General features: G+C 45.9%; 1 protein-coding gene across 1 annotated transcript in view; it reads left to right on the top strand.

The window, feature by feature from the left end:
• GPR50 (G protein-coupled receptor 50) overlaps positions 1-1972 on the top strand; it is a 403642-nt gene extending 401670 nt beyond the window's left edge. Inside the window, exon 2 of the mRNA XM_073637908.1 lies at positions 996-1972. Coding sequence (XP_073494009.1) covers positions 996-1861 — 866 coding nt within the window. The 3' untranslated portion in view covers positions 1862-1972. The remainder of the gene's footprint in view (positions 1-995) is intronic.
• Positions 1973-24216: the final 22244 nt, after the last annotated feature.

Below are 24216 nucleotides of genomic sequence, written 5' to 3'. Positions count from 1 at the left end.
ACGGACAACCTAAGATGCACTAAATATATTATGAGACAGGCACTTCTTAATAAATTAGTGCATTTTATTTCAACATACCTCAGTTTTTGACTGCTGTTATTGTTCTTGTTTCAGCTTGCAGGTTCATATTGTAAAGTAATAGATCACTATAATGAAAAACCCTTCATTCTTATGGTCTAAGGAAGAAATAAGTTTCATTAGTAATGAATGTGGAATGCTAGCACTGGTAAGATATGAGACATATGGTAGATATATATTTTATTAAATTGTGTTCCCTGCGGATGTTTATAGCACATAAGCACCGAGGAGAGGCTGCTTCCCCAATTTGATATTGTGCGGTTAATAACTTTACCTCCACTGTTCAGATGGCTAAAGATTCTAAAGTTAGATGTTAAAGGGAACATTTCATGTCCCCAAAAGCAATGAACATGCATACATAAGGTTAACTTGTAGGTTAATAATGTTACAATACTATCCAGCCGCCTTACTAAAACTGCAGCTGCTGGGAGAAAATAAACTTTATTCCTCTCGGGAGTTGCCGGCTTTCAGTCATAAAGGTGTGCCGAAGTATCTTCAGTCACCGCATTGTGAGCGGCGGCTCTAGACTCACCCTGATGCCTTGATTGACAGACCTGGCTGATGCGCATCTGTGTAGAGCAATGCTGTGAGCGGTGACTAAAGAAAACCCTCTATGTCTGAAAGCCGGTGACTACCGTGAGAAATAAAACATTTTTTCTCTTGGTTGTGACACTTTTAGTAAGGTGGCCGGGCTGCTATTAACCTGCAAATTTTGACCCTATATCTGCAGGTTAATAGTGTTTGGGGACATAATAGATCATGATGAAGATCAACACTCTGTAACAGGTTGGTTCACCTATAATGCATCTGGGAATTGTTTTATGCCAATTACTTAATTCTTATACATTACAAAATAAAGTTAAAATTTGTCTAATTTTCCCTGTATCTACCTATAATTATTTACATTTTTTTTTCAGGTAACATCTTTGTCGTCAGTTTATCTGTTGCAGATCTGGTGGTAGCAGTTTACCCATATCCAGTTATTCTCATAGCAATTTTCCATAATGGATGGACGCTGGGAAATATCCATTGTCAAATCAGTGGCTTTCTGATGGGACTGAGTGTCATAGGTTCTGTTTTTAACATTACAGCCATAGCTATTAACAGATATTGCTACATCTGCCATAGCCTACGATACGACAAGCTTTACAGCCAGAAAAGCACATTTTTTTACCTGTGTCTTACTTGGATATTGACTGTTATTGCAATTGTGCCAAACTTTTTTGTTGGATCTCTACAGTATGACCCACGGATTTTCTCTTGCACTTTTGCCCAGACCGTCAGCTCTTCATACACAATTACAGTAGTTGCGGTGCATTTTATTGTCCCTTTGGCTATAGTAACATTTTGCTACTTCCGGATATGGGTCTTGGTTATTCAAGTCAAGCACAGAGTAAGACAAGATTCCAAGCAGAAGTTGACACCAACAGATCTTCGAAACTTTTTGACTATGTTTGTTGTGTTTGTACTTTTTGCTGTGTGCTGGGGACCCCTAAACTTCATTGGCCTTGCCGTAGCCATTAATCCTTTTCAAGTGGCTCCGAAGATACCAAAATGGCTGTTTGTGTTGAGTTATTTTATGGCTTACTTTAACAGTTGTCTCAATGCTGTCATTTATGGTCTTCTTAATCAAAATTTCCGCAAGGAATACAAAAGAATACTGATGGCCTTGTGGACTCCAAGACTGCTGTTTGTTGATACATCCAAAGGTGGGACAGAGGGAGCTAAAAGCAAGCCGTCCCCAGTCGTTACAAATAACAACCAGGCTGACATATGCGTTTAAACAAGATGGACAGCCAATTTATATGCATTTCATATACTCAAGATTACTTTTATCATTTTTCACCATGTGCCTGTTATCATGCACTTTGTCCTTATTCTAAATGAACAAAATATACAATATCTGATATACATGAATCTCTCTTGGTCTTATTTAAAAAAAAAAAAAATTTACATTTGCTACATTGTGCATTCTAAGATTCTAAATCATGTTATTGGTGATATCCTTGCATTCTAAGGTAGAGTATATCTCTTCTGAAACAACTCACATATTTAATAGGCTTGCTCAATACAAACAGTACAACATGATCAATTCTATTCAGTCGTTTCATAGCTATTACTATGTCATGTTTTCTGGTTTTCAGAAGCCACAACATGTAATAACAGCCATTACAGTTCCTAGACTACTAAATGGAAAATGTAGCTTGAAGACAGGCAGGCATGTAGTGTGGATGTATCTGAAAGTGGTTTTCTTTTTAAAGAAGATAACCTCAAACCATTGTAATTCAGACAGTTCAACTTTTCATTTCTCTTCACATAAAGAGCCATGGAAAGCTTATAGCTTAATGTTACTTTTAGGAGGCACAATACACTTAATGGTTGCAACACTTAGATGAGATACAAGATCTTGTGTTATGCACCATACAACTTTACTACCTAGGCCACATCTCAGGCCTCAAAGTAACTGGGCCTCGGCTACAGCTTCTTTCTACTCTCCATAGAGCTGGCTTGTAGCACAGCCCTCACTTATTGACAGCTATAGCTCCCCCTAAATTTGAGTACTGGTCATCCTCATCCAAAGCTAAACCCACTCAAGATGACAGTTCAATCAGCCTCTACAGCTTTAGCAGTGCTCACACACACTGCAAATCATCCACATCTTCGTAGTACCACCTTTACAAGAGGTCGCTATAAAAGCTTGCCATCTGCCACGTTGACAGCTAGGATCCCCACCGATCAGCTGTTTTCTGGTCCCGCAGTGGTCAGACCTAAGCAGTGTACACAGATGGGACACCACAGCTCCAGGTCTGCAAAGTGTCCATTTTTGCATATATGAGGGACGCTGGAAAAACAATAAAAGCACAATAGTTTTTTATCCGGTGATGGAGGATAACAAAGTGCAAGGAGGTGCTCACTTGATCAGGTTGTGGGATATGCAATGAATGAAGTAGCTCAGAATGTCAGCTGCTGCAAAACCCATGGGTAAAAACTGATAAAAACAATAATGGAAAGGAATGGGTTAAAAGGGTTGTCTGGTTCAAAATGAAAAGCCTGCAGTCACTCTGTGTGACTGCAGACTTTTGAATCCCCCCACCGCAGGCACTGTGCGCTGCATAGATTCACCGGTTTCTGAGCAGGGAATGGTCGTGATGTATGTGATCTGTATACTGCCAGGCAAAAGCTGTCTAGTGGGCATGGTCTCGCTCCATACTCAGTGTACGGACGTCTAGTGGGTACAGTCGTCAATTGGCGCAGATGTCTAGTGAGCGCAGCCTCGCTCTATACACTTGTATGGAGCGAGGCCGTGCCCACTAGATGGCTTCTGCCCCGGAGTATGTATACCTCAAACATACCCTCCAGTCCTGGCTCAGAAATCGGTGAATCCTTGCAGTGCACAGTGCGTGTGCTGGGGGGATTCAAAAGTCTGCAGTCACTCTGTGTGACTGCAGACTTATCAATTTAGACCAGACAACCCCTTTAACTGCACTGCTGATGATAACCAAATGACGATTCCAGGAGTCCGAAGATATTACTAATATTTGTGATTTGTCCTAATGAAGAAGTTGGATGATTTCGAAACGCGCTGACAGTAAAGCGCACAGAAATATCTTTGGTCTCCTAGAACCTTAATTTGGATATTATAATCAGCGCAGTTAACCCATTCCCTTCCATTATTATTTTTGAATATTGTAGCTCAGCACTCATTGAAGTGAATGGGAGCTGAGCTGCAGTACCCAAGAAAGGCAACTACACATTGTACAGAGCTGTGCTAATCTGACTCTATACTGTGTTTACTTACAGCTGCAATGAGACCACAGACAGCTGATCAGTGGGGGTGACATTCACATGTGATATTTATTACCTTTCCTAAGGATAGTCATCAGCATCTAAGTCCTGAACAAGCCCTATAATAGGATTTCCAAAATTGGGACCTCAGGAACTCCACTAAATAAATTAGGCATTTACACTACCTTTTGGAAAAAAATGTAAGTGTGGATACTTTGTGTTGGTAGCTGCAAATCAGAAATGCACAAACTTGTTTTGTCAATTGGCTACATTGTTAACACCTACAATACAATGAACCACTATTACAAGTGTTAAATGTTTTATTGAGAACATATAATTGCTACATTGTAATGTTTTGTGCTCTCAATAAAGTTTAGAATGCTTGTAATTCTGATGATTATTGTTTGGTGTCTAAAGCTCTCACGGCGGCCTGTGTGTTTCCATGGTTGCAGATTAAAAACCCTGTGTAGCTTCTTCCTACTATCAAAACACTTTTCCGTGTTCAGCAAATCATAGGGTACAAATGTATAAAATATTGTGATCCATCACCATGTAGATATATAGGCCTCTATTTTTGATATGCCTGCTGATTCTGAGTTTATCAGTCAAGTAGGTGATCCTAATCAGTGACAGACGGTTTTCCTTCTATAAAGACCCCCATACACACTTGCAGGGGTGTTGGTCTCTACACTCTGGGCAGACTTAGAACACACACTAACAGAGCACTCTGGTACCAGCTTGTTACTGCTGAGCTGATCCAGCAACAGAGCGCGCGCTGTCATTGTGCACATCATACATTGCACAGTTAGTGGGGACTAGCCCAGCCCCTGAAACGAGCATCACTAATGATGCTTTGTTTCAGGGAGAGGGCAAAGGCTGCGGCAGTGACTGCAGCCACTGTCCCCTATTGATGCTTTTTGTGAGTATATTAGAAAAGTATATTAGAAAATAGTTTAGATTATGGCATTAAAAAAATAGGGGTTTAGAAGGAATATTAATTAGGACTTCGCCACCCCTTTAAGGCTAAGGTGCTGCCTCATCATAGGTTTGTTTACTGGCAAAGTGACTAGATTCTTTTGGACATCTTCCTTTTTCAGTGTTTTCGGAATGTTGGCAAGAACGGAATAATGTATATAGTGTGTACGGAATTCTAATGGATTGTGGTATTGAATTGACCTTGGTGAGTAACTTCACATTATTTTGAGATTGAAACAGTCTGCAAGTTCTGAAACTATTTTTTCAACCAGTAAGGAAGGAAATACTATTAATTTCATGGAAATATGTAATACCTGCCTCAGATCATAACTATTACATTTGTTAAACAGAACATGGTGGCTGACAGCAGAAGCCATTAAATTAAAATGCAAGAAATACAATAGAAAAAATGTACAGACACAGCTAAATTTATGTTCCTTAACACTTTTTTTTTCATTTTGCTCTCAGGCACATTGTAAGAAATTGCATGTATATGTAGTTTCTTAAGTTTTGCTGTGTCAGTATTTAGTACCAAAATAGATAATAGAAACTTACAAAAGGATGTCTTCATTTAAATAAAATCAAAGCCATTGTTAATGTGATTGGGACATGGTTCCAGTTCGTACAAATTAGGAAAATGCATTATCAAGGTAAAATTCATGTGTGACCACACTGAATTTCACCAACCCATTGCCCTAATGTGACACATAGATTCAGGAAGCTGGAGGATTGTTTAATAGGTTGCGCACATTGGAGAGGTGGGGGTCAAAACCCATAAATGTTTAAATGATAAAAAACCCTCTTTTTTCTTCTTACACTAACTTGCTGGATCCTGTACGCATTACATGATTCAGATATTAGAATTAACTGTAACCTCAAAAGAATGAAAAAAAATAAACTTCTTAAAGAGGAGCTGTCACTTGCTCAAAAAAATTGAGATTAATACCTTGTAAAAATTCCTGAGCTCCTGATTCTGCCACTCTTTTCCATTTTGTGCTGCATCACTCCATTGTAGAGATAATGTTTCTCCTTTTGGAGGGTGACATGTCTGACATGCCAGGGTAAGGAAACTTGCAGACTGTGCAATGCTCCTCTAGGAAATTAAATATGCAAATTGCCTCTTCAGAGAGGAAGAGAACTAGAACTCTAGTGCCAGTTATTGGAAGCAGCAGTCCTAAAAGTCAAGATCGACCCTTGACTTAGGATGACTTAGGATAAAAGTCAAACTAGAATCTCAATTTGCAGACACATGTTTCGGGGTTTTTCCCCTCTTCAACGCAAAGCATGAGATCTGAATTGGCTGTATCAGAGACCTTTGATTGTGGTTAAAGGGGTAATGTTTCTCCAGTTGTCCAGCTGTTTTCCACCCGCCATCTGGTCCTCTTCTTTTCACCGTTGTGCACCGCATCTCCAGTCTCTTCAATATAGGCCAATACTTCCTATTTTGTCCAGGCACTTCAGGTCACGCGAAGTTGACGTTGAGACCTTGTGACGAACACTAACCTCTGAGGTCTGAATGCGGCAGGAAGTCCTTGACTATGGTGAAGAGGCTGGAGATGCAGCACTTGACCATGGGCAAAAGAGGTACCAGACGGCAGGCAGCCATCAACAGAACGGTCAGAATTATTTTTTTTCTCCACCCGTTTCCATTTTAACTACAGAATGTATCTAGTTCAGAACCTGGAGAGTGCCTATATTCACAGTTGTTTCTTCTGGAGCTCCCTATGTGAAATCTCTGATTTGCAGTGTAAATGGGCATATCTTCACAGTTTTCTCTGGGGGCATGTGCGTTTACTCCTCCCTCCCAGATGCTGCCAATCACAGCTTAGAAGTGTCTGAGACCTATATACTGCTAGGGATGGGTGAAAGTACATGCCTTCAGAGAAGACTTTGAAGAAATGTCCAGTTGGACTGCAAAGAGGAGATTTGACATAATATGCAGCACAGAACAGAAAAGAGCTGAAGAATTGGCGTGCTCAGGGATTTTTACAAGGTTTTGAACTCAATTTTTGCTGTGCAAGTCACTGGTGTTCTTTAAGACATAACACTATCTTTTGCAGGTTATAATGGCTAAAGAAGTGGAGGCTAACCCCTTTACAGCCTGTGACGTATTAGTACGCACAGGCTGTAATCCCCCTGTTCAGTGAGGGCTCCGGTGGTGAGCCTGCACTGAACCGAGCACATGTCAGCTGATTATTACAGCTGACATGTGCCCGCAACAGCCGCGGGTGGAAACGCGATCCACCCGCGGCTGTTAACATGTTAAATGCCGCTGTCAATCTCCGACAGCGGCGTTTAACGTGCGCTTCCGGGAAGCACGTCCTAAGCCCCGCCCATCGGCGACCCCGTCACGTGATCGTGGGTCACCGATGGGTGGGCATGACAACCCAGGGTCTGCAGCAGACGCCTGCGGTTGTCATGAGCTCCACCTAGTGGTCAGCACTCATAGCACAGGACCATTTCTGCTGCATGCAGGGGATCTGCTGATCCCCTGTATGTAGCAGAGGCGATCGGACAGTTGCTGCTTCAAGTCTCCTATGGAGACTATAGAAGCATGCAAAAAGTGAAAAAGAAAAGTTTTTAGAAATATAAAAAAAATTTAAAAAATATAAAAGTTTAAATCACTCCCGTTTCGCCCCATTCAAAATAAAATAATAAAAAAAAACCTACATAGACATATTTGGTATCGCCGCGTTCAGAATCGCCCGATCTATCAATATAAAAAACAAATTAATCCGATTAGTAAATGGCGTAACGAGAAAAAAATTCTAAACACCAGAATTACGTTTCTTGGTCACAGCAAAATTGCAATAAAATGCAACAACGGGCGATCAAAACATCAGATCTACCCCAAAATGTTGTCAATAAAAACGTCAGCCCAGCGCGCAACAAATAAGTCCTCACCCGGCCCCAGATCCTGAAAAATGGAGACGCAAGGGGTCTCGGAAAATGGCGCTATTTTTTTTTTTTACCAAATTTTGGATTTTTTTTTCACCACTTAAATAAAAAAGAACCTATACATGTTTGGTGTCTACACACTCATAATGACCTGGAGAATAAGAAAGGCAGGTCAGTTTTAGCATTCAGTGAATGTGGTAAAAAAAATAAATAAAAAACAACTGTGGTATTGCACTTTTTTTGCAATTTCACCGCACTTGGAATTTTTTTCCCATTTTCCCGTACAAGATATGGTAAAAATAGTAATGGCGTTGAAAAGTACAACTCGTCCTGCAAAAAATAAGCCCTCACATGACCATATTGAACAAAAAATAAAAACGCTATGGCTCTGGGAACAAGGGGAGCAAAAAACGAAAATGCAAAAACGAAAAATCCCAAGGTTGCGAAAGGGTTGACTCAGTTGATGCCACTGTCACTTCTCTATTTTCTACTTTGAATTATAAAATTTACACTATTGCATTCAAAGGAAAGAAGATTTCATTCATAGCCAGATACTCCTTAGGGTAGAGTAATGTGAATTGTATACAAAAAAAGAGAAAATTCTACATAATATAAATTCAAAGTCTTGGTTAGTACATGTCTGTAGAAATACAGTGGATACGGAAAGTATTCAGACCCCTTTAAATTTTGCACTCTTTGTTTTATTGCAGCCATTTGGTAAATTCTAAAAAGTTCATTTTTTTTCTCATTACAGTACACTCTGCACCCCATCTTGACTGAAAAAAAACAGAAATGTAGAAATTTTTGCAAATTTATTAAAAAAGAAAAACTGAAATATCACATGGTCATAAGTATTCATACATAGTTACATAGTTACATAGTTACATAGTTAGTAAAGCCGAATAAAGACTTGCGTCCATCAAGTTCGACCTGTTAGTTCTGTAATTGCTAAAGTTGATCCAGAGGAGGGCAAAAACCCCAAATGATTTAGCCAATCTTCACCTGAGGAAAAATTCCCTCCCGACTCTGAAACCAGCAGTCAGAATAAATCCCTGTATCAACCTACTATTTTATTCTATTTTTAAGTATATGCAGAAATCTGCCTGGTATCTAGAAATGCATCCAGTCCCCGCTTGAACTGGTTTAGTGAATCCGACATTACCGTCTCCTCACTCAGTGAATTCCATTTTCTCACTGCTCTTACCGTAAAGAACCCCTTCCTATGCTGGTGCTGAAACCTTTTCTCTTCCAGTCTTAGTGAGTGCCCTCTTGTTACCGTAATATCCCTCCTTTTGAACAAATCCCGGGCAAGGTCTCTATACTGTCCCCTAACATATTTGTACACATTTATTATGTCCCCCCTCAACCTTCTCTTTTCCAGGCTGAATAGTCCTAGTTTTGCCAACCTCTCTGGGTATTGCAGTCCCTCCATTCCCCTTATTAATTTTGTTGCCCTCCTTTGTACCTTTTCAAGCTCATTTATATCCTTTCTATATATTGGGGCCCATAACTGAGCACAGTATTCCAAGTGTGGTCTGACCAGTGCTTTGTACAGTGGAAGAACAATGTTCTCATCCTTTGCAGCTATACCTCTTCTGATACATCTCATTACCCTGTTTGCCCTTACAGCAGCGGCCTGACTTTGGGCACTCCAATTTAGTTTGCTATCAATCAAGATGCCCAAGTCCTTCTCCATCTCTGAATTCCCCAATGGTTTCCCATTCAGTGAGTACTGGTGACTTCCATTTTTCCTTCCCATATGTATGACCTTACATTTCTCCTCGTTAAACCTCATTTGCCATTTAATGCTCCACCTACCCAGCTTATCCAAATCCCTCTGTAGGTCTTCACTATCCTCTTTTGTATTAATTGTTTTACATAACTTTGTGTCATCTGCAAATATTGATATTTTACTATTTATCCCGTTGACTATGTCGTTAATAAAGATATTAAATAACATTGGGCCTAGTACAGACCCCTGTGGTACCCCACTAGTGACGCTTACCCAATCTGAGTATATTCCATTTATAACCACCCTCTGCCTTCTATCCTTTAGCCAGTTAGCTACCCACTTGCAGACATTTTCCCCCAGCCCCATCATTCTCATTTTGTATACCAACCTATTATGTGGCACGCTATCGAACGCTTTTGAGAAGTCGAGATACACGACATCCACTGGTTCCCCCTGATCTACTCGAGAGCTAACCTCCTCGTAGAAGTCAATCAGGCTTGTTTGGCAGGAGCGATTCCTCATGAATCCATGTTGGTTCGGGGTTAATAGATTATTAGCATCAAGATGCTCCATGATTGCCTTTGCTCAGTATTGAGTAGAAGCACCCTTTTGAGCTAGTACATCCATGAATCTTCTTGAGAATGATGTTTTTCACACCTGGATTTGGGGATCCTCTGCCATTCTTCCTTGCAGATCCTCTCCAGTTCCGTCAGGTTGGATGGTGAACGTTGGTGGACAGTCATTTTCAGGTCTCTCCAGAGATGCTCAATTGGGTTTAGGTCAGGGCTCTGGCTGGGCCAGTCAAGAATGGTCACAGAGTTGTTCTGAAACCACTCCTTTGTTATTTTAGCTGTGTGCTTAGGGTCATTGTCTTGTTGGAAGGTGAACCTTCGGCCAAGCCTGAGGTCCAAACCACTCTGGAAGAGGTTTTCATCCAGGATATCTCTGTACTTGGCCACATTTGTGTTTCCTTCAATTACAACCAGTCGTCCTGTCCCTGCAGCTGAAAAACACCCCCATAGCATGATGCTGCCACCACCATGTTTCACTGTTGGGATTGTATTGGGCAGGTGATGAGCAGTGCCTGGTTTTCTCCATACATACCGCTTAGAATTATCACCAAAAAGTTTTATCTTTGTCTCATCAGACCAGAGAATCTTATTTCTCATAGTCTGGGAGTCCTTCATTTGTTTTTGAGCAAACTCTATGCAGGCTTTTAGATGTCTTGCACTGAGGAGAGGCTTCTGTCGGGCCACTCTGCCATAAAGGCCCGACTGGTGGAGGGCTGTAGTGATAGTTGAGTTTGCGCAACTTTCTCCCATCTCCCTACTGCATCTCTGAAGCTCAGCCACAGTGATCTTGGGGTTCTTCTTTACCTCTCTCACCAAGGCTCTTCTCTAGTGTTGAGCGATACCTTCCGATATCGGGAAATATCGGATCGGATTGGATCGGACCGATACCCAAAAAGTATCGGATATCGCCGATTCCGATACCGGAAACCAATGCAAGTCAATGGGACAGAAATATCGGAATGAAAATAAACCCTTTCTTTCCTTGTAGGTTAATTCTACATGAAGGAAAACAACTAATAATAATGTAGAATGTATTGGGGGAGGTGGGGGAGACAATAAAGGCATAGAGGTTTAGCCCAATCAAATGGAATAGCAGGAATTAATATTTTTTTTAAAGACGTTCTGACTTACGGAAATATTGACTATGTTAAGTATTTTTATATTTTGTCAGATATTTATGTTTCACTACTTCCATGCTCTTCACCTTCTTTTTTACTTCTCCCACACTTTCTCCTTCATCATCCTTCATCATCCTCAGCATCTTTTTCATCCACTTCTTCTTCACCTTCTTCATCTTCTTCTTCTTCACCTTCTTCGTATTATTCTTTTTTTTTTACATTCTTCATATTCTACTTCTTCATCTTCTTCATCTTCTTCTTCTTCATCATATTCTTATTTGTGGCAGGCATTCCTGTAGTTGTTATCTATAAAAGGTTGGACATTACACCTTTCGTTCTGCCCGTCACAAAAGATTTACAACAGGATTTGTCCGCGTTCAGTTTGGCCTGCAGCAGCAGGTCTTTTCCAGGGGCACCACGAGGAGGAACGGACTCACCCCCATACACTGCTTAGTCATCTTCTGCTTATAATTTAGATATTATCTTTTGCTCTGATTTTTAGTCTTATGCTTAATGTTCTTCCGCTTTTTGTTCTGCAGCTTCTTGTATTTCTGCTTCTTGGTTTTCTGTCTCTTGTTCTTCTGTATCTTGGTGCTTGTCTTCTCTTCTTTGTCCTCTTGGTCAACTTCTTCAGGGTCATCTTCTTGGTCTTCTTCGGGGTGGTTTCAGGGTCGTCGTCTCCGGGGGTCCTCGTCTTCAGGGTCCTCGTCTTCTTCGGGTTGGTCTTCTGGGTCCTTGTCTTCGGGGTCCTCGTCTTCTTCGGGGTGGTCTTCAGGGTCCTCGTCTTCTTCGGGGTGGTCTTCAGGGTCCTCGTCTTCAGGGTCGTCGTCAGGGAGATCTAGAGTGATTACCAAGAACCATTTCAAAAAGCTTGAACTTGGAAATGTAGCAGAAGGTACAAGAAAGCTGAGGAACTACCGAGGACCAGCTGACGGTACTGGAACCCGGATGGGTAGCAGAAGGTACAAGAGCCAATGGAACTGCCGAAGACCAGCTGACGGTACTGGAACTCGGTTACTAAGCAGGAGGTACCTGTGCCAGAAAGCACTACCAAGGACCAGCAGATGTTGGTGGAACTTGGATACCTAGAAGGAGGCACCTAATCCAGAGGCACTGCCGAGAACCAGCTGACGGTACTGGAACCCGGATGGGTAGCAGAAGGTACCCTTGTAAAAAAAAGTTCAAGGCCGCGAGCCGGCCGCAGTTACCAAAACCCACAGTCCTACAGGGGGTGCTTGTCCTATTGGCACTATGGAACCAGCCTTCATTGCCAGATCCCGCAGCCCACATAGGAGTCACCTAAACTGCAGGCACCATAGAGTCGGCTAACCCGACCGCAACACGACAGGACAACGCATTGGAGGCAAAGTGACGTTGACACTACCCGGAAACAGCTGGCATGCTGGAACCAGGCTGGGCAGGAGGGAGTACCCGTGTAAAAGTCACTGCCGAGAACCAGCTGACGGTACTGGAACCCGGATGGGTAGTAGAAGGTACAAGAGCAAATGGAACTACCGAGGACCAGCTGACGGTACTGGAACCCGGATGGGTAGCAGAAGGTACAAAAGCCAATGGAACTGCTGAAGACCAGCTGACGGTACTGGAACTCGGTTACTAAGCAGGAGGTACCTGTGCCAGAAAGCACTACCAAGGACCAGCAGACGTTGGTGGAACTTGGATACCGAGAAGGAGGCACCTAATCCAAAGGCACTGCCGAGAACCAGCTGACGGTACTGGAACCTGGATGGGTAGCAGAAGGTACCCATGTAAAAAAAAGTTCAAGGCCGCGAGCCGGCCGCAGTTACCAAAACCCACAGTCCTACAGGGGGTGCTTGTCCTATTGGCACTATGGAACCAGCCTTCATTGCCAGATCCCGCAGCCCACATAGGAGTCACCTAAACTGCAGGCACCATAGAGTCGGCTAACCCGACCGCAACACGACAGGACAACGCATTGGAGGCAAAGTGATGTTGACACTACCCGGAAACAGCTGGCGTGCTGGAAGCAGGCTGGGCAGGAGGGAGTACCCGTGCCAAAGTCACTGCCGAGAACCAGCTGACGGTACTGGAACCCGGATGGGTAGTAGAAGGTACAAGAGCAAATGGAACTACCGAGGACCAGCTGGCGGTGCTGGAACCCAGGGTGAATACTAAAAACAGAGTGGAGCCAGAGGTGTAATTGGAGCAAGTTTTAAATCCGTAGTACAGTGGATGTGGAAAAAGCAGGAGAATTTGCCGGACACACAGCTGGGATCAGCTGACGTTACTGAACCCCAATAACACTGGAGCAAGCGTTGACTCTGCAGACGGCACTTCTGAGCAGCAACTAGCGGTATTGGAGCCCAGGGTAAATACTAAAAACAGAGGAGCCAAAGGTGTATTTGGAGGAGGTTTTAAATCCGTAGTACAGTGGATGTGGACAAAGCAGGAGAATTTGCCGGACACACAGCTGGGGACCAGCTGACGTTACTGAACCCCAATAACACTGGAGCAAGCGTTGACTGTGCAGACGGCACTTCTGAGCAGCAACTAGCGGTATTGGAGCCCAGGGTAAATACTAAAAACAGAGGAGCCAGAGGTGTATTTGGAGGAGGTTTTAAATCCGTAGTACAGTGGATGTGGACAAAGCAGGTAGAATTGCCGGACACACAGCAGGGGATCAGCTGACGTTACTGAACCCCAATAACACTGGAGCAAGCGTTGACTGTGCAGACGGCACTTCTGAGCAGAAACTAGCGGTATTGGAGCCCAAGGTAAATACTAAAAACAGAGGAGCCAGAGGTGTATTTGGAGGAGGTTTTAAATCCGTAGTACAGTGGATGTGGACAAAGCAGGAGAATTTGCCGGACACAAAGCTGGGGATCAGCTGACGTTACTGAACCCCAATAACACGGCAGCAAGTGTTGACTGTGCAGACGGCACTTCCGAGCACCAACTGGCAGTGTTGGAGCTCAGGGATAGTACTGAAAACAGAGGAGCCAGAGGTGTAATTGGAGCAACTTTAAAATCTGTAGTAGTGAGAATGTGGACAGAGCAAGAGAAATTGCCGTCCGCACAGCAGGGGAACAGCTGACGTTACTGAACCCCAATAACACGGCAGCAAGTGTTGACTGTGCAGACGGCACTTCCGAGCGCCAACTGGCGGTGTTGGAGCTCAGGGATAATACTGAAAACAGAGGAGCCAGAGGTGTAATTGGAGCAACTTTAAAATCTGTAGTAGTGAGAATGTGGACAGAGCAGGAGAAATTGCCGTCCGCACAGCAGGGGAACAGCTGACGTTACTGAACCCCAATAACACGGCAGCAAGTGTTGACTGTGCAGACGGCACTTCCGAGCGCCAACTGGCGGTGTTGGAGCTCAGGGATAATACTGAAAACAGAGGAGCCAGAGGTGTAATTGGAGCAACTTTAAAATCTGTAGTAGTGAGAATGTGGACAGAGCAGGAGAAGTTGCCGTCCGCACAGCAGGGGAACAGCTGACGTTACTGAACCCCAATAACACGGCAGCAAGTGTTGACTGTGCAGACGGCACTTCCAAGCGCCAACTGGCGGTGTTGGAGCTCAGGGATTACAGTTCAGGTGTTAGAAACATGAACACAACAGGAGACCTGGATACTGTTGCCAACCAATTATTTATTCTGGAAGAGGACTGGCAAATTCATGAGAGATCCAGGCCTTGTTCATTTTGAGAAAAGTAAGCCGGTCAACGTTATCGGAGGATAGTCGCATGCGACGGTCTGTTAGTACACCACCTGCGGCACTAAAGACGCGTTCCGATAATACACTAGCAGCAGGGCAAGCTAGCACCTCCAATGCATACTGACTAAGCTCTGGCCATGTATCCAGCTTACAGACCCAAAACTTGAAGGGAGAAGAGCCGTCTGGGAGTACACTAAGAGGGCAAGACATGTAGTCTGTCACCATCTGACGGAAACGTTGCCTCCTGCTGACTGGAGCCGTCTGTGATGGTGTAGACATTTGTGGCGGCGGGGACACAAAACTTTGCCACATTTCGGCCATACTGGTCTTGCCTTGTGCTGAGGCGCTGCTTCTGCTCATTCTTTGTACAGAGCTTCCTCCACTGCCTCGACGCACTGAGCTGCTTTGTAAAGCACTAGCAGCACTGCTCTCGGTTGGAATGGAGAACATGATGGAATGCACCAGTGAGTCTTGGTACTCCCGCATTTTACGCTCCCGGTTCAACGGTGTTATGAGGCTTTGTAAGTTGTCCCGGTAGCGAGGATCTAGGAGGGTGGACACCCAATAATCAGCCGTGTTGAGAATGTGGGCGATGCGGCGGTCGTTTCTCAGGCACTACAGCATGAAATCAACCATGTGCTGCAGACTGCCAACTGGCCAAGAAATGCTGTCCCCTGCTTGAGGCGTGATCTCTGCCTGCTCTGCATCACCCCACCCTCGCTCTAGATACTGACTACTAGAGCATTGTGTACCTCCCTCCTCTGGACAGATGTCTTCCTCATCCATTGACTCCTCCTCATCCTCCTCACAAAGTGTCCCCTGCCTAGGCCTTTGTGAGGAACCACGTTGCGCAGACTGTAGAGAAGCAGATGGCATTTGTAACTCCTCATCCTCCACCTCTTCCAAAACCTCGTCCCTTAGTGCTTGCAGTGTTTTTTCAAGCAGGCAGATAAGGGGGATAGTCATGCTGACTAGTGCATCATCTGCACTCGCCATCCGCATGGAATAATCGAAGGCACGCAAAACGTGGCAAATGTCCTTCATAGAGGCCCACTCAGTGGTGGTGAAGTGTGAACGGCGCGCACTGCGACTTGTTTGCGCCTGCTGCAGCTGGTACTCCATTACTGCTGCCTGCTGCTCACACAACCTCTCCAACATATGTAACGTTGAATTCCAACTGGTGGGTAGGTCACATATGATGCGATGTTTCGGAAGACGTAATCGGCGCTGCAGAGCTGCAATGCATAATCTTGCATTGCTGGAACGCCGCAAGTGAGCGCACTCTATGCGGACCTTGTGAAGCAGTTCATCAAGATCCGGATAGTCCCTCAAAAAACTCTGCACGACCAAGTTGAGCACATGTGCCAGACATGGGATGTGAGTGAGGTTGCCTAGGCCCAGAGCTGCCACCAGATTTCGGCCATTGTCACACACTACCATGCCTGGCTGGAGATTCGCTGGCACAAACCACACGTCGCTCTGCTGCTTGATGGCATTCCAGAGCTCCTGCGCTGTGTGGCTTCGATTCCCCAAAGAAATTAATTTTAATATGGCCTGTTGACGTTTGGCCACGGCTGTGCTCATATTGGTCACCATAACAGGTAACCGTTCACGGGTCGATGTGGAGGTAGACCGTGACGGCTCCTGCAGCGCTGATTCAGAGGAACTGGAGTATGAGGAGGAGTCAATGTGTACAGACTGGATTCCTGCAATCCTTGGAGTTGGCAGAACACGTACAGCGCCACTCTCAAGATCTGTACCCGGCTCCACAACATTTACCCAATGGGCAGTGAGGGAAAGGTATCGTCCCTGTCCATGCTTACTGGTCCACGCATCGGTGGTCAGGTGGACCTTGCTACTGACGGCGTTTTGTAGCGCATGTTTAATTTTTCCCTCCACATGATGTTGCAGGGCAGGGACGGCTTGCCTGCTGAAATAAAATCGGCTGGGCACATTGTATTGTGGGACTGCCAATGCCATAAAGTTACGGAATGTGTCAGTCTCCACCAGCCTGAATGATAGCATTTCAAGGGCCAGTAGTTTAGCAATGCCAGCATTCAGAGCCTGTGCTCGGGGGTGGTTTGCCGAGTATGGGCGCCTTTTCTCCCATGCCTGTGCTAACAATGGCTGTAGACTGGCCTGGGAGTGTGAGGATGACTGGGAAAGTGGTGCTGTGGGTGGAATTACACTGTGTCTCTGTACATCAGTGCCAGAGATTCTTCCATGGCAATCCTGTGAGGAAGCCGAACCAGCTGTGTGTGAGCTGGAGGAAGAGGCTACAACACGAGCTGAAGAGGTGGTAGGTGGCGCTGTAGGTTGGCCTAGGTCTTCAGTGTGTTTTTGTAACTCCACCACCTGCTTGGTCCGCACATGTTTCCACATATTTGTGGTATTGAGGTTGCTGACACTTTTCCCTCTTTTCACCTTCTGATTACACAGCTTGAATTTGACAAAGCAAATGTCATCTGCAACTGTGTCAAAAAAGGACCAGGCACTGCAAGTCTTGGGAGCGCCCGCTTTGGATTTTGGAAGAGCCATGCTCCTAATGGGTGCCGAAGTGGAGGCTACAGGCAACCAAGTCTGCCCCCTCCCTCTCCCTCCTTTTTGGGCTGTTCGGGGAATCTCTTCCTCAGAGCTGCTCCCACCACCTTCCTGTCCCTCACGCCATGATGGGTCAAGGACCTCATCATCTACACCACCCTCTTCAAACAACTGCTTCTCCTGGGTAGTCTCGACAGCACAGTACGCACCAGAAAGTGGCACCTGAGTCTCATCATCAGATGCGTACTGAGGTGTGCTGCTGACCATAGGCACTGGCCCACCCGCCTCTTCAGATTCAGAGAGACAAAACGGTTGCGCATCACTGCATACTACCTCTTCTTCAAATTCTTGAATTCTGCTTGGCTGGCCCCCTCTTTCCAAGCCAAGAGATTCAGAGAACAGAAGTAGAGATGGCTCCTGTCCAGGGCTCTCTGACTGCCTGGGCAATTTGGCAGGTGGTGAAGAGACAGATGGGTGCTCTTCAGTGCTCAGGACCTGAGAGGATCTGGAACTAATTGAAGTCGATGCGTTAGCTGCCATCCATCCGACAATGGCTTCAATTTGGTCCTCGCGCAGCAGTGGGGTACGGCTAGCTCCTACAAAGCTGCGCATAAAGGACTGTTCCCTGGTAAAACTGGGGGATGCTGAGTCACTGGTGCCCGCAGCAGGCACAGAATCCCCAAGTCCTCTCCCTGCAGGCACAGAATCCTCACGTCCTCTCCCTGCAGAAACTCCACGCCCACGCCCACGCCCATGACCACATGCCTTACTCCCTGCCTTCTTCATCTTGGTAGACTGATAAAGATAGGCAGAAAAGTATTAAGGGCTTAGTGTGCTTATTCCTGAACAGCTGCTAACAGGTATAAGAAACACTAATTTTATAAAGTGTGGACTAGACTTTAATATGAGCTAATGTGGCCTACACAACTGTAAAGTGGAGTGTTTGGTGAACTTTATTTAGGTTTTTTTTGTCACAAAAAGACACTGGATGTGCCTAAAGATGTAATAACGATAGTATCACAAACTTTTTGTAGCTATTACAATGTAGGAAGGTAAGCTACAATGCAATAGATGAGGCGGCAAAAAATAGGCTAATACTAATCTGGCTGGGGCTGCAGGGCCCAATGCTGCAGAAAGGCTCCTCTAACTACTCCTATATAGTGTGTTTGGAACCAATTTAGCTGAATACGGATGGAACCACCACACTAATAGGAGATATCAGGAAAAATTATGAATTGGCAAAAAAGGACAATGTATGAGGCAGTGACACACACTGAGTGCACTACAACCAGATGTGGTTGAAGCACACACTACAGGGTGAGCTGCACTCACACACAGAGACCTTGCAGACAGCGGTGAACAGTGCAGATGCAGAGCACTGTGCACTAGCGCTGCAAGACCAAAAAAATTTCTCTATCTACTCCTATATAGTGTGTTTGGAACCAATTTAGCTGAATACGGATGGAACCACCACACTAATAGGAGATATCAGGAAAAATTATGAATTGGCAAAAAAGGACAATGTATGAGGCAGTGACACACACTGAGTGCACTACAACCAGATGTGGTTGAAGCACACACTACAGGGTGAGCTGCACTCACACACACAGACCTTGCAGACAGCAGTGAACAGCACAGAGAACTGTGCACTAGCGCTGCAAGTCACAGCGATTTATAAAGTAGCTTGGGTAAAGCAGAATAGACCAAATAGGTAGCTAAAACTGTCCCTCAGAACAACAGCGTCCTATCCCTAACTGAATTCACAGCAGAGTGAGCTCAAAATGGCGGCGGCGGCTTTTATAGTGCATCATGACATCATTTCAGCAGCCAATCACAGCCATGCCATTAGTTAAGATGCCTACATGCCTAACAGGATGTGCCCACACTTCTTAGGATCCTCATTGGCTGAATAAAATGAAAATGGCTCATTGCATTATGGGAACTTCCGATTCCGGTATACGATATTGCAAAAGTATCGGAATTAAGTATCGGAATTCCGATACCGCGAATATCGGCCGATACCCGATATTTCAGTATCGGAATGCTCAACACTACTCTTCTCCCACAATTGCTCAGTTTGGCTGGACGGCCAGGTCTAGGATGACTTCTGGTGGTCACAAACTTCTTCCATTTAAGGATTATGGAGGCCACTGTGCTCTTAGGAACCTTGAGTAATGCAGAAATTCTTTTGTAACCTTGGCCAGATCTGTGCCTTGCCACAATTCTGTCTCTGAGCTCCTTGGGCAGTTCCTTTGAGCTCATGATTCTCATTTGGTCTGACATTAACTGTGAGCTGTGAGGTCTTATATAGACAGGTGTGTGCCTTTCCAAATCAAGTCCAATCAGTTAAATTAAACACAGTTGGACTCCAATGAAGGAGAAGAACCATCTCAAGGAAATGGACAACATGTGACTTAAATATGAGTGTCTGAGCAAAGGGTCTGAATACTTATGACCATGTGATATTTCAGTTTTTCTTTTTTAATAAATTTGCAAAAATTTCTACATTTCTGTTTTTTTTCAGTCAAGATGGGGTGCAGAGTGTACTTTAATGAGAAAAAAATGAAATTTTTTGAATTTGCCAAATGGCTGTAATGAAACATTGAGTGAAACATTTAAAGGGGTCTGAATACTTTCCGTACCCACTGTATATACAGATGCCAACCTAATATCTAAGCATAGGTCAACACGGTCATCTTCTAAAGTATTCTGTACTATTTCAAGTGTATGACAAAATGTTAAAGATTATGCACAATGGATGCTCATGCAAGAAGTTTTAACACCACATTGGGTCAGGAGTCAAAAAGTCGAAATACTGTGCACCTTGGGTTCAATAAAACTTGTATTTGTCCTTTACAGAAATCGCTGGGGGAACATGAAGACTGATTCTCAAGGAGACTAATTGAGTATGGAACCTTTTTGGCAATACTACATGGAAAAAACATGCAAATGAGCTATTTCAGAAAGAAAGAAAACTATCTAGCAAGTTACACAGATTAGAAGAAGTCCCCTGTCAGACATTGACTTTTAGGATAGCTGTGTCTAATCAGAGACATAACTGTAGTAGGTGCATGGGTTGCGGCCGCACCCAAGCCCTTTAGCCGAAGGGGTCCTAAAAGGTCACTTTGGCCCATATGAAAAGACCAGTACCATTAAAGACCAATGACAATTGGGAGTCCTTTTGTAGATTTTGCTTTGGGTCCACAAGCTTTAAGTTACACCACTGCCTCTAATATAAGTTTACTTAAATAGTTATGATATACGATAATTTTCTCTCCTTCTAATTTTCATCTGTGTCACCCTGGCCTGGATGCCACAAGTATATTAAAGCTGTGTCTGAGAGCAAGGGGGAGGTTCTCTAGTCAGGGGAACATTAGCATGCAGTCCCTCCTGTCTCAGGCCAGTAGGGGGAGCAGGCTGCCCCTATAAAAGCTGGTGCTGGGGGCAGGGTTAGTGAGAACTGGATGACCTGTCTCAGTACTGAGACGTGTCCCAGAGCAGAGCAGGGACAGAAAGTTGTATTGCACCTAAGAGGAAGTGTGGCAGGAGGAGAGCCACAAGCCAGAGACAAGAGGCGAAGTGAGCCTGTCTTGGCAGATAAAGGACTTAATTTACCAGACTTTGGTGTCTGAGGCTGGGAGGATTCCACATCCTCCAGCAGATAACCAGTCCACAGGGGACTGTATGTTTCTTGGCCTAAGAAGCCTGGAGGCTCTGCCACAACAGAAGGGACCAGCACAGCCGTACCAGGCCGGGAGCAGAAAGGAACCCACGTTGCAGACCATACATGCGAGAATACACGGAGAGCTCGGAAACGTGGGCTGTTACCCTATAAGGAGGAGATAGCCAGAAGGAGCGCAGAAAGCACGGTAGGCCTACACCCTCACCCTGACCAGGGCCAATTTCCCCGTTGCTCTCAGACATCCAGGTCCCCTCCTAGCCGGGACTGTTTGTGGGTCAATTTACCTGTTCTAGTAAAGACCCTGGACTGCAACCTGTTGTCTGTGTGCTCCTTGCTCCTCCAGCACTATCAGCACTGGGACTCTCACTACCATCACTCCCACCATCCATTATACTGCCCTCTGGCCGCACTCTTCCCGTGGGGAGTCACACTACCCTAGCTGCACACCTCATCAGCCCCAGCGGTCTGCATGCAGCGGCGGTTCCTAATAACCGCAATCCACGGGTGGCGTAGTCGGACATAATCATCAGCACATAACGGACTACCACTGGCCTGACCACCCTGAGCCACGGAACCGGGTTGCCACTACTACTCCCATCGTTCCCCTACTGCCCGGATCCGAGTGCCCCACGGCCCAGGGGGCGAGTCAGCTTTGGCGTAGTCGGCAGGATAGTAACCAACCCGCCACAAACGGGTATTGCGTGCCTGGAAAAAGACTGTACACGCTCCTGAAAAGAGGTTTCCCGGCTTCCGGAGCCGTTTCCCGCCATTTCCTGCCGTCTCCCGCCATCTTCCATCGGTTCCCGCCATCTTCAGCCGCTTTCCTGCCATCGGACGCCATCTTCAGGACGCCGCACGGGAAGAAGAGGGGCGTGGACGTCCAAACCGCGCGAGATCCGAAGCTTCGCCCCACGCACCGACGCTGCGCAAGGTCCTGGAAGGGAGAGAGAGCGACGCTGACGTCATCAGGACGCGACGCAAGGTCCTCGTCCAGAGCAGCAGCAGCGGAACCGCAGCCTACAGAAGAGGATCGTCAGATGGTAGGCCACGCTTAACTAGGGGGGAGGAAGATGTCGGATACAGAGGCGCCCACTACCACCAACGCAGCTGTAGCAGCGGTGATGCCCTTTTCCCTGCCCTACATCCCTGGAGCGGCCTGGCTGCCCAAGTACTCAGGGGAGCCCCATGCCCTAACTGACTTTAAAGAAAGGCTGTACAGTTTGTTCCAAGTCTACCCCCTGACAGAGGAACAGAAGGTTAGCATACTAACAGGGCAGTTAACTGGCGCAGCCCAGAGGGAGGTAAAGTCATGGCCCGCTGAGGAGAAAAGAACTGTGAAGGGTATTCTGGCCTGGCTGCGGGGTACCTTTGACACACATACCTCCGCTGAAATTAAAATGAGGTTCTATAGATATAAGCAGCGGGCACAGGACAGCATCAGAGACTATGCCCTAAATTTGCAGGAAGCCCTGAGGGCCATCCAACAAGCTGACCTAGGCAGCGTGCAGGATACGGATAAGCTCCTAACAGAACAGTTCATAGAAGGTCTGCTGTCTAGCGCCCACAGGACCCAGCTGCGCCTCATGTTCTTTCAGAACCCTGATCTGACCTTTGCCCAATTCAAGGACAGGGCCATAAGGGTGCTCCGTGAATCCGCAACAAGTGGCGCTATAAACCCCCGGCGCCCTGCTCTCACCTACCACCAGGAGGCGGCGCCCTCCTCTCTGGACTCCGTGGGGGCTGATGCACAGGCCCTGAACCAAGCCCCGTCGAAAGATCTGCACCACCAAGTCCAGGAGCTGACCAGGAGCGTCGCGGCATTGACCAGGACCGTCCAGGCGTTACAAGTGGACCCGTCAAGACCCATCGAGCTGGCTTCAAGTCCGGAGGATGTCCCGTGGCGTCGACAGAGGAGGATCCCGTCGTTCCGAGGGAGGCCCACAGACCGCTACGCAGAGGATGGACAGCCCATTTGCCGTCTATGCAACCAGCCCGGACACATTTCCAGGTACTGTAATTTAAACGGGTCCAACCTGGGGCAGAGGGCCGACCCCCAGGCATAAGATCACCAGGCCCTTATAATTGGCGTGATAAGTACGTTGGGGGGCGCCCGATTTTACCCGTGGCGCTGGACGGTATCCCCATGAGCGCCTTGCTGGATACTGGGTCGCAAGTAACCACTATCCCTTATGTACTTTTTAAGCAGTATTGGACTGATGCTGATATCACACGGTATCCAGACAGTAACTTGAGCATCATCGCCAGTAATGGCTTACCCTTGCAGCAGAAGGGGTTCACGGAGATGACCATTAAAATTGGTAAAGTTGAACTACCGGCACAGGGAGCAATTATTGTGGACATTGACCGTCGTGAGAGTCACCCTAAAATAACTGTGGGTACTAACGTGATTGAAAATTGTCTTTCAGAGGTAATTGTAATTCTACAACAGGTGGCGGTGAATGCTAGTTCCAGCCAACAGAGAGTCCTCAACAAAGAGATAAAAGCCCTGATGAGACGGCAGCAGGTAGAACTGTCTGGTGGTGAGGTCGGTAGCGTAAGACTGAGTGACCCATTCCCTATTTCCTTGCCTCCCAAAAGTGAAATGATGATCTGGTGTCGGACTGCAATCGGGTTGAGAGGTAGAGACTACCAAGCCATGGTAGGACCCGTGTACTCAGACAGCAGGCCCACCATTTTGACAGCCCGGGGGGTGGTTGATGTCCGTGATGGGAGGGTGCCCGTTCGCATTCTCAACATTGGGGAGAGAGAGGTACACTTGCCCAGGTACGCTACACTTGCCAAACTGTTTGTTGTCGAACACAAAGCTATCAGGGCCGTGGAACCCTTGCCCCCATCTCCACAGGCGGAGGGTAATGGCTCCCAGAAACAAAAGGAGGACTGGTGCCAGAAACTCCATGTGGGTGCTGACTCCACCCCCCTGCACCAAAAACAAGGAGTCTACCGGGTGGTCCAGGAGTACAAGAGAATTTTTAGTAAGCACCCGCTAGACTTCGGCAGAGTAAAAGGGATAGAACACCACATCCCCACAGGGAGCCACCCACCAATAAAAGAGAGACACAGGCCTGCACCCCCTGCACATTATCAGAACGCCAAGGGTATGCTGCAGGAAATGAAA

Source organism: Phyllobates terribilis, unplaced genomic scaffold, assembly GCF_046119375.1.
Source record: "Phyllobates terribilis strain yellow unplaced genomic scaffold, ASM4611937v1 Scaffold_7__3_contigs__length_470593459, whole genome shotgun sequence".
NCBI classification, from domain to species: Eukaryota; Metazoa; Chordata; class Amphibia; order Anura; family Dendrobatidae; genus Phyllobates; species Phyllobates terribilis.
Note: the sequence above shows the minus strand (reverse complement) of the source record. Positions and strands in the feature narration are given on the sequence as shown.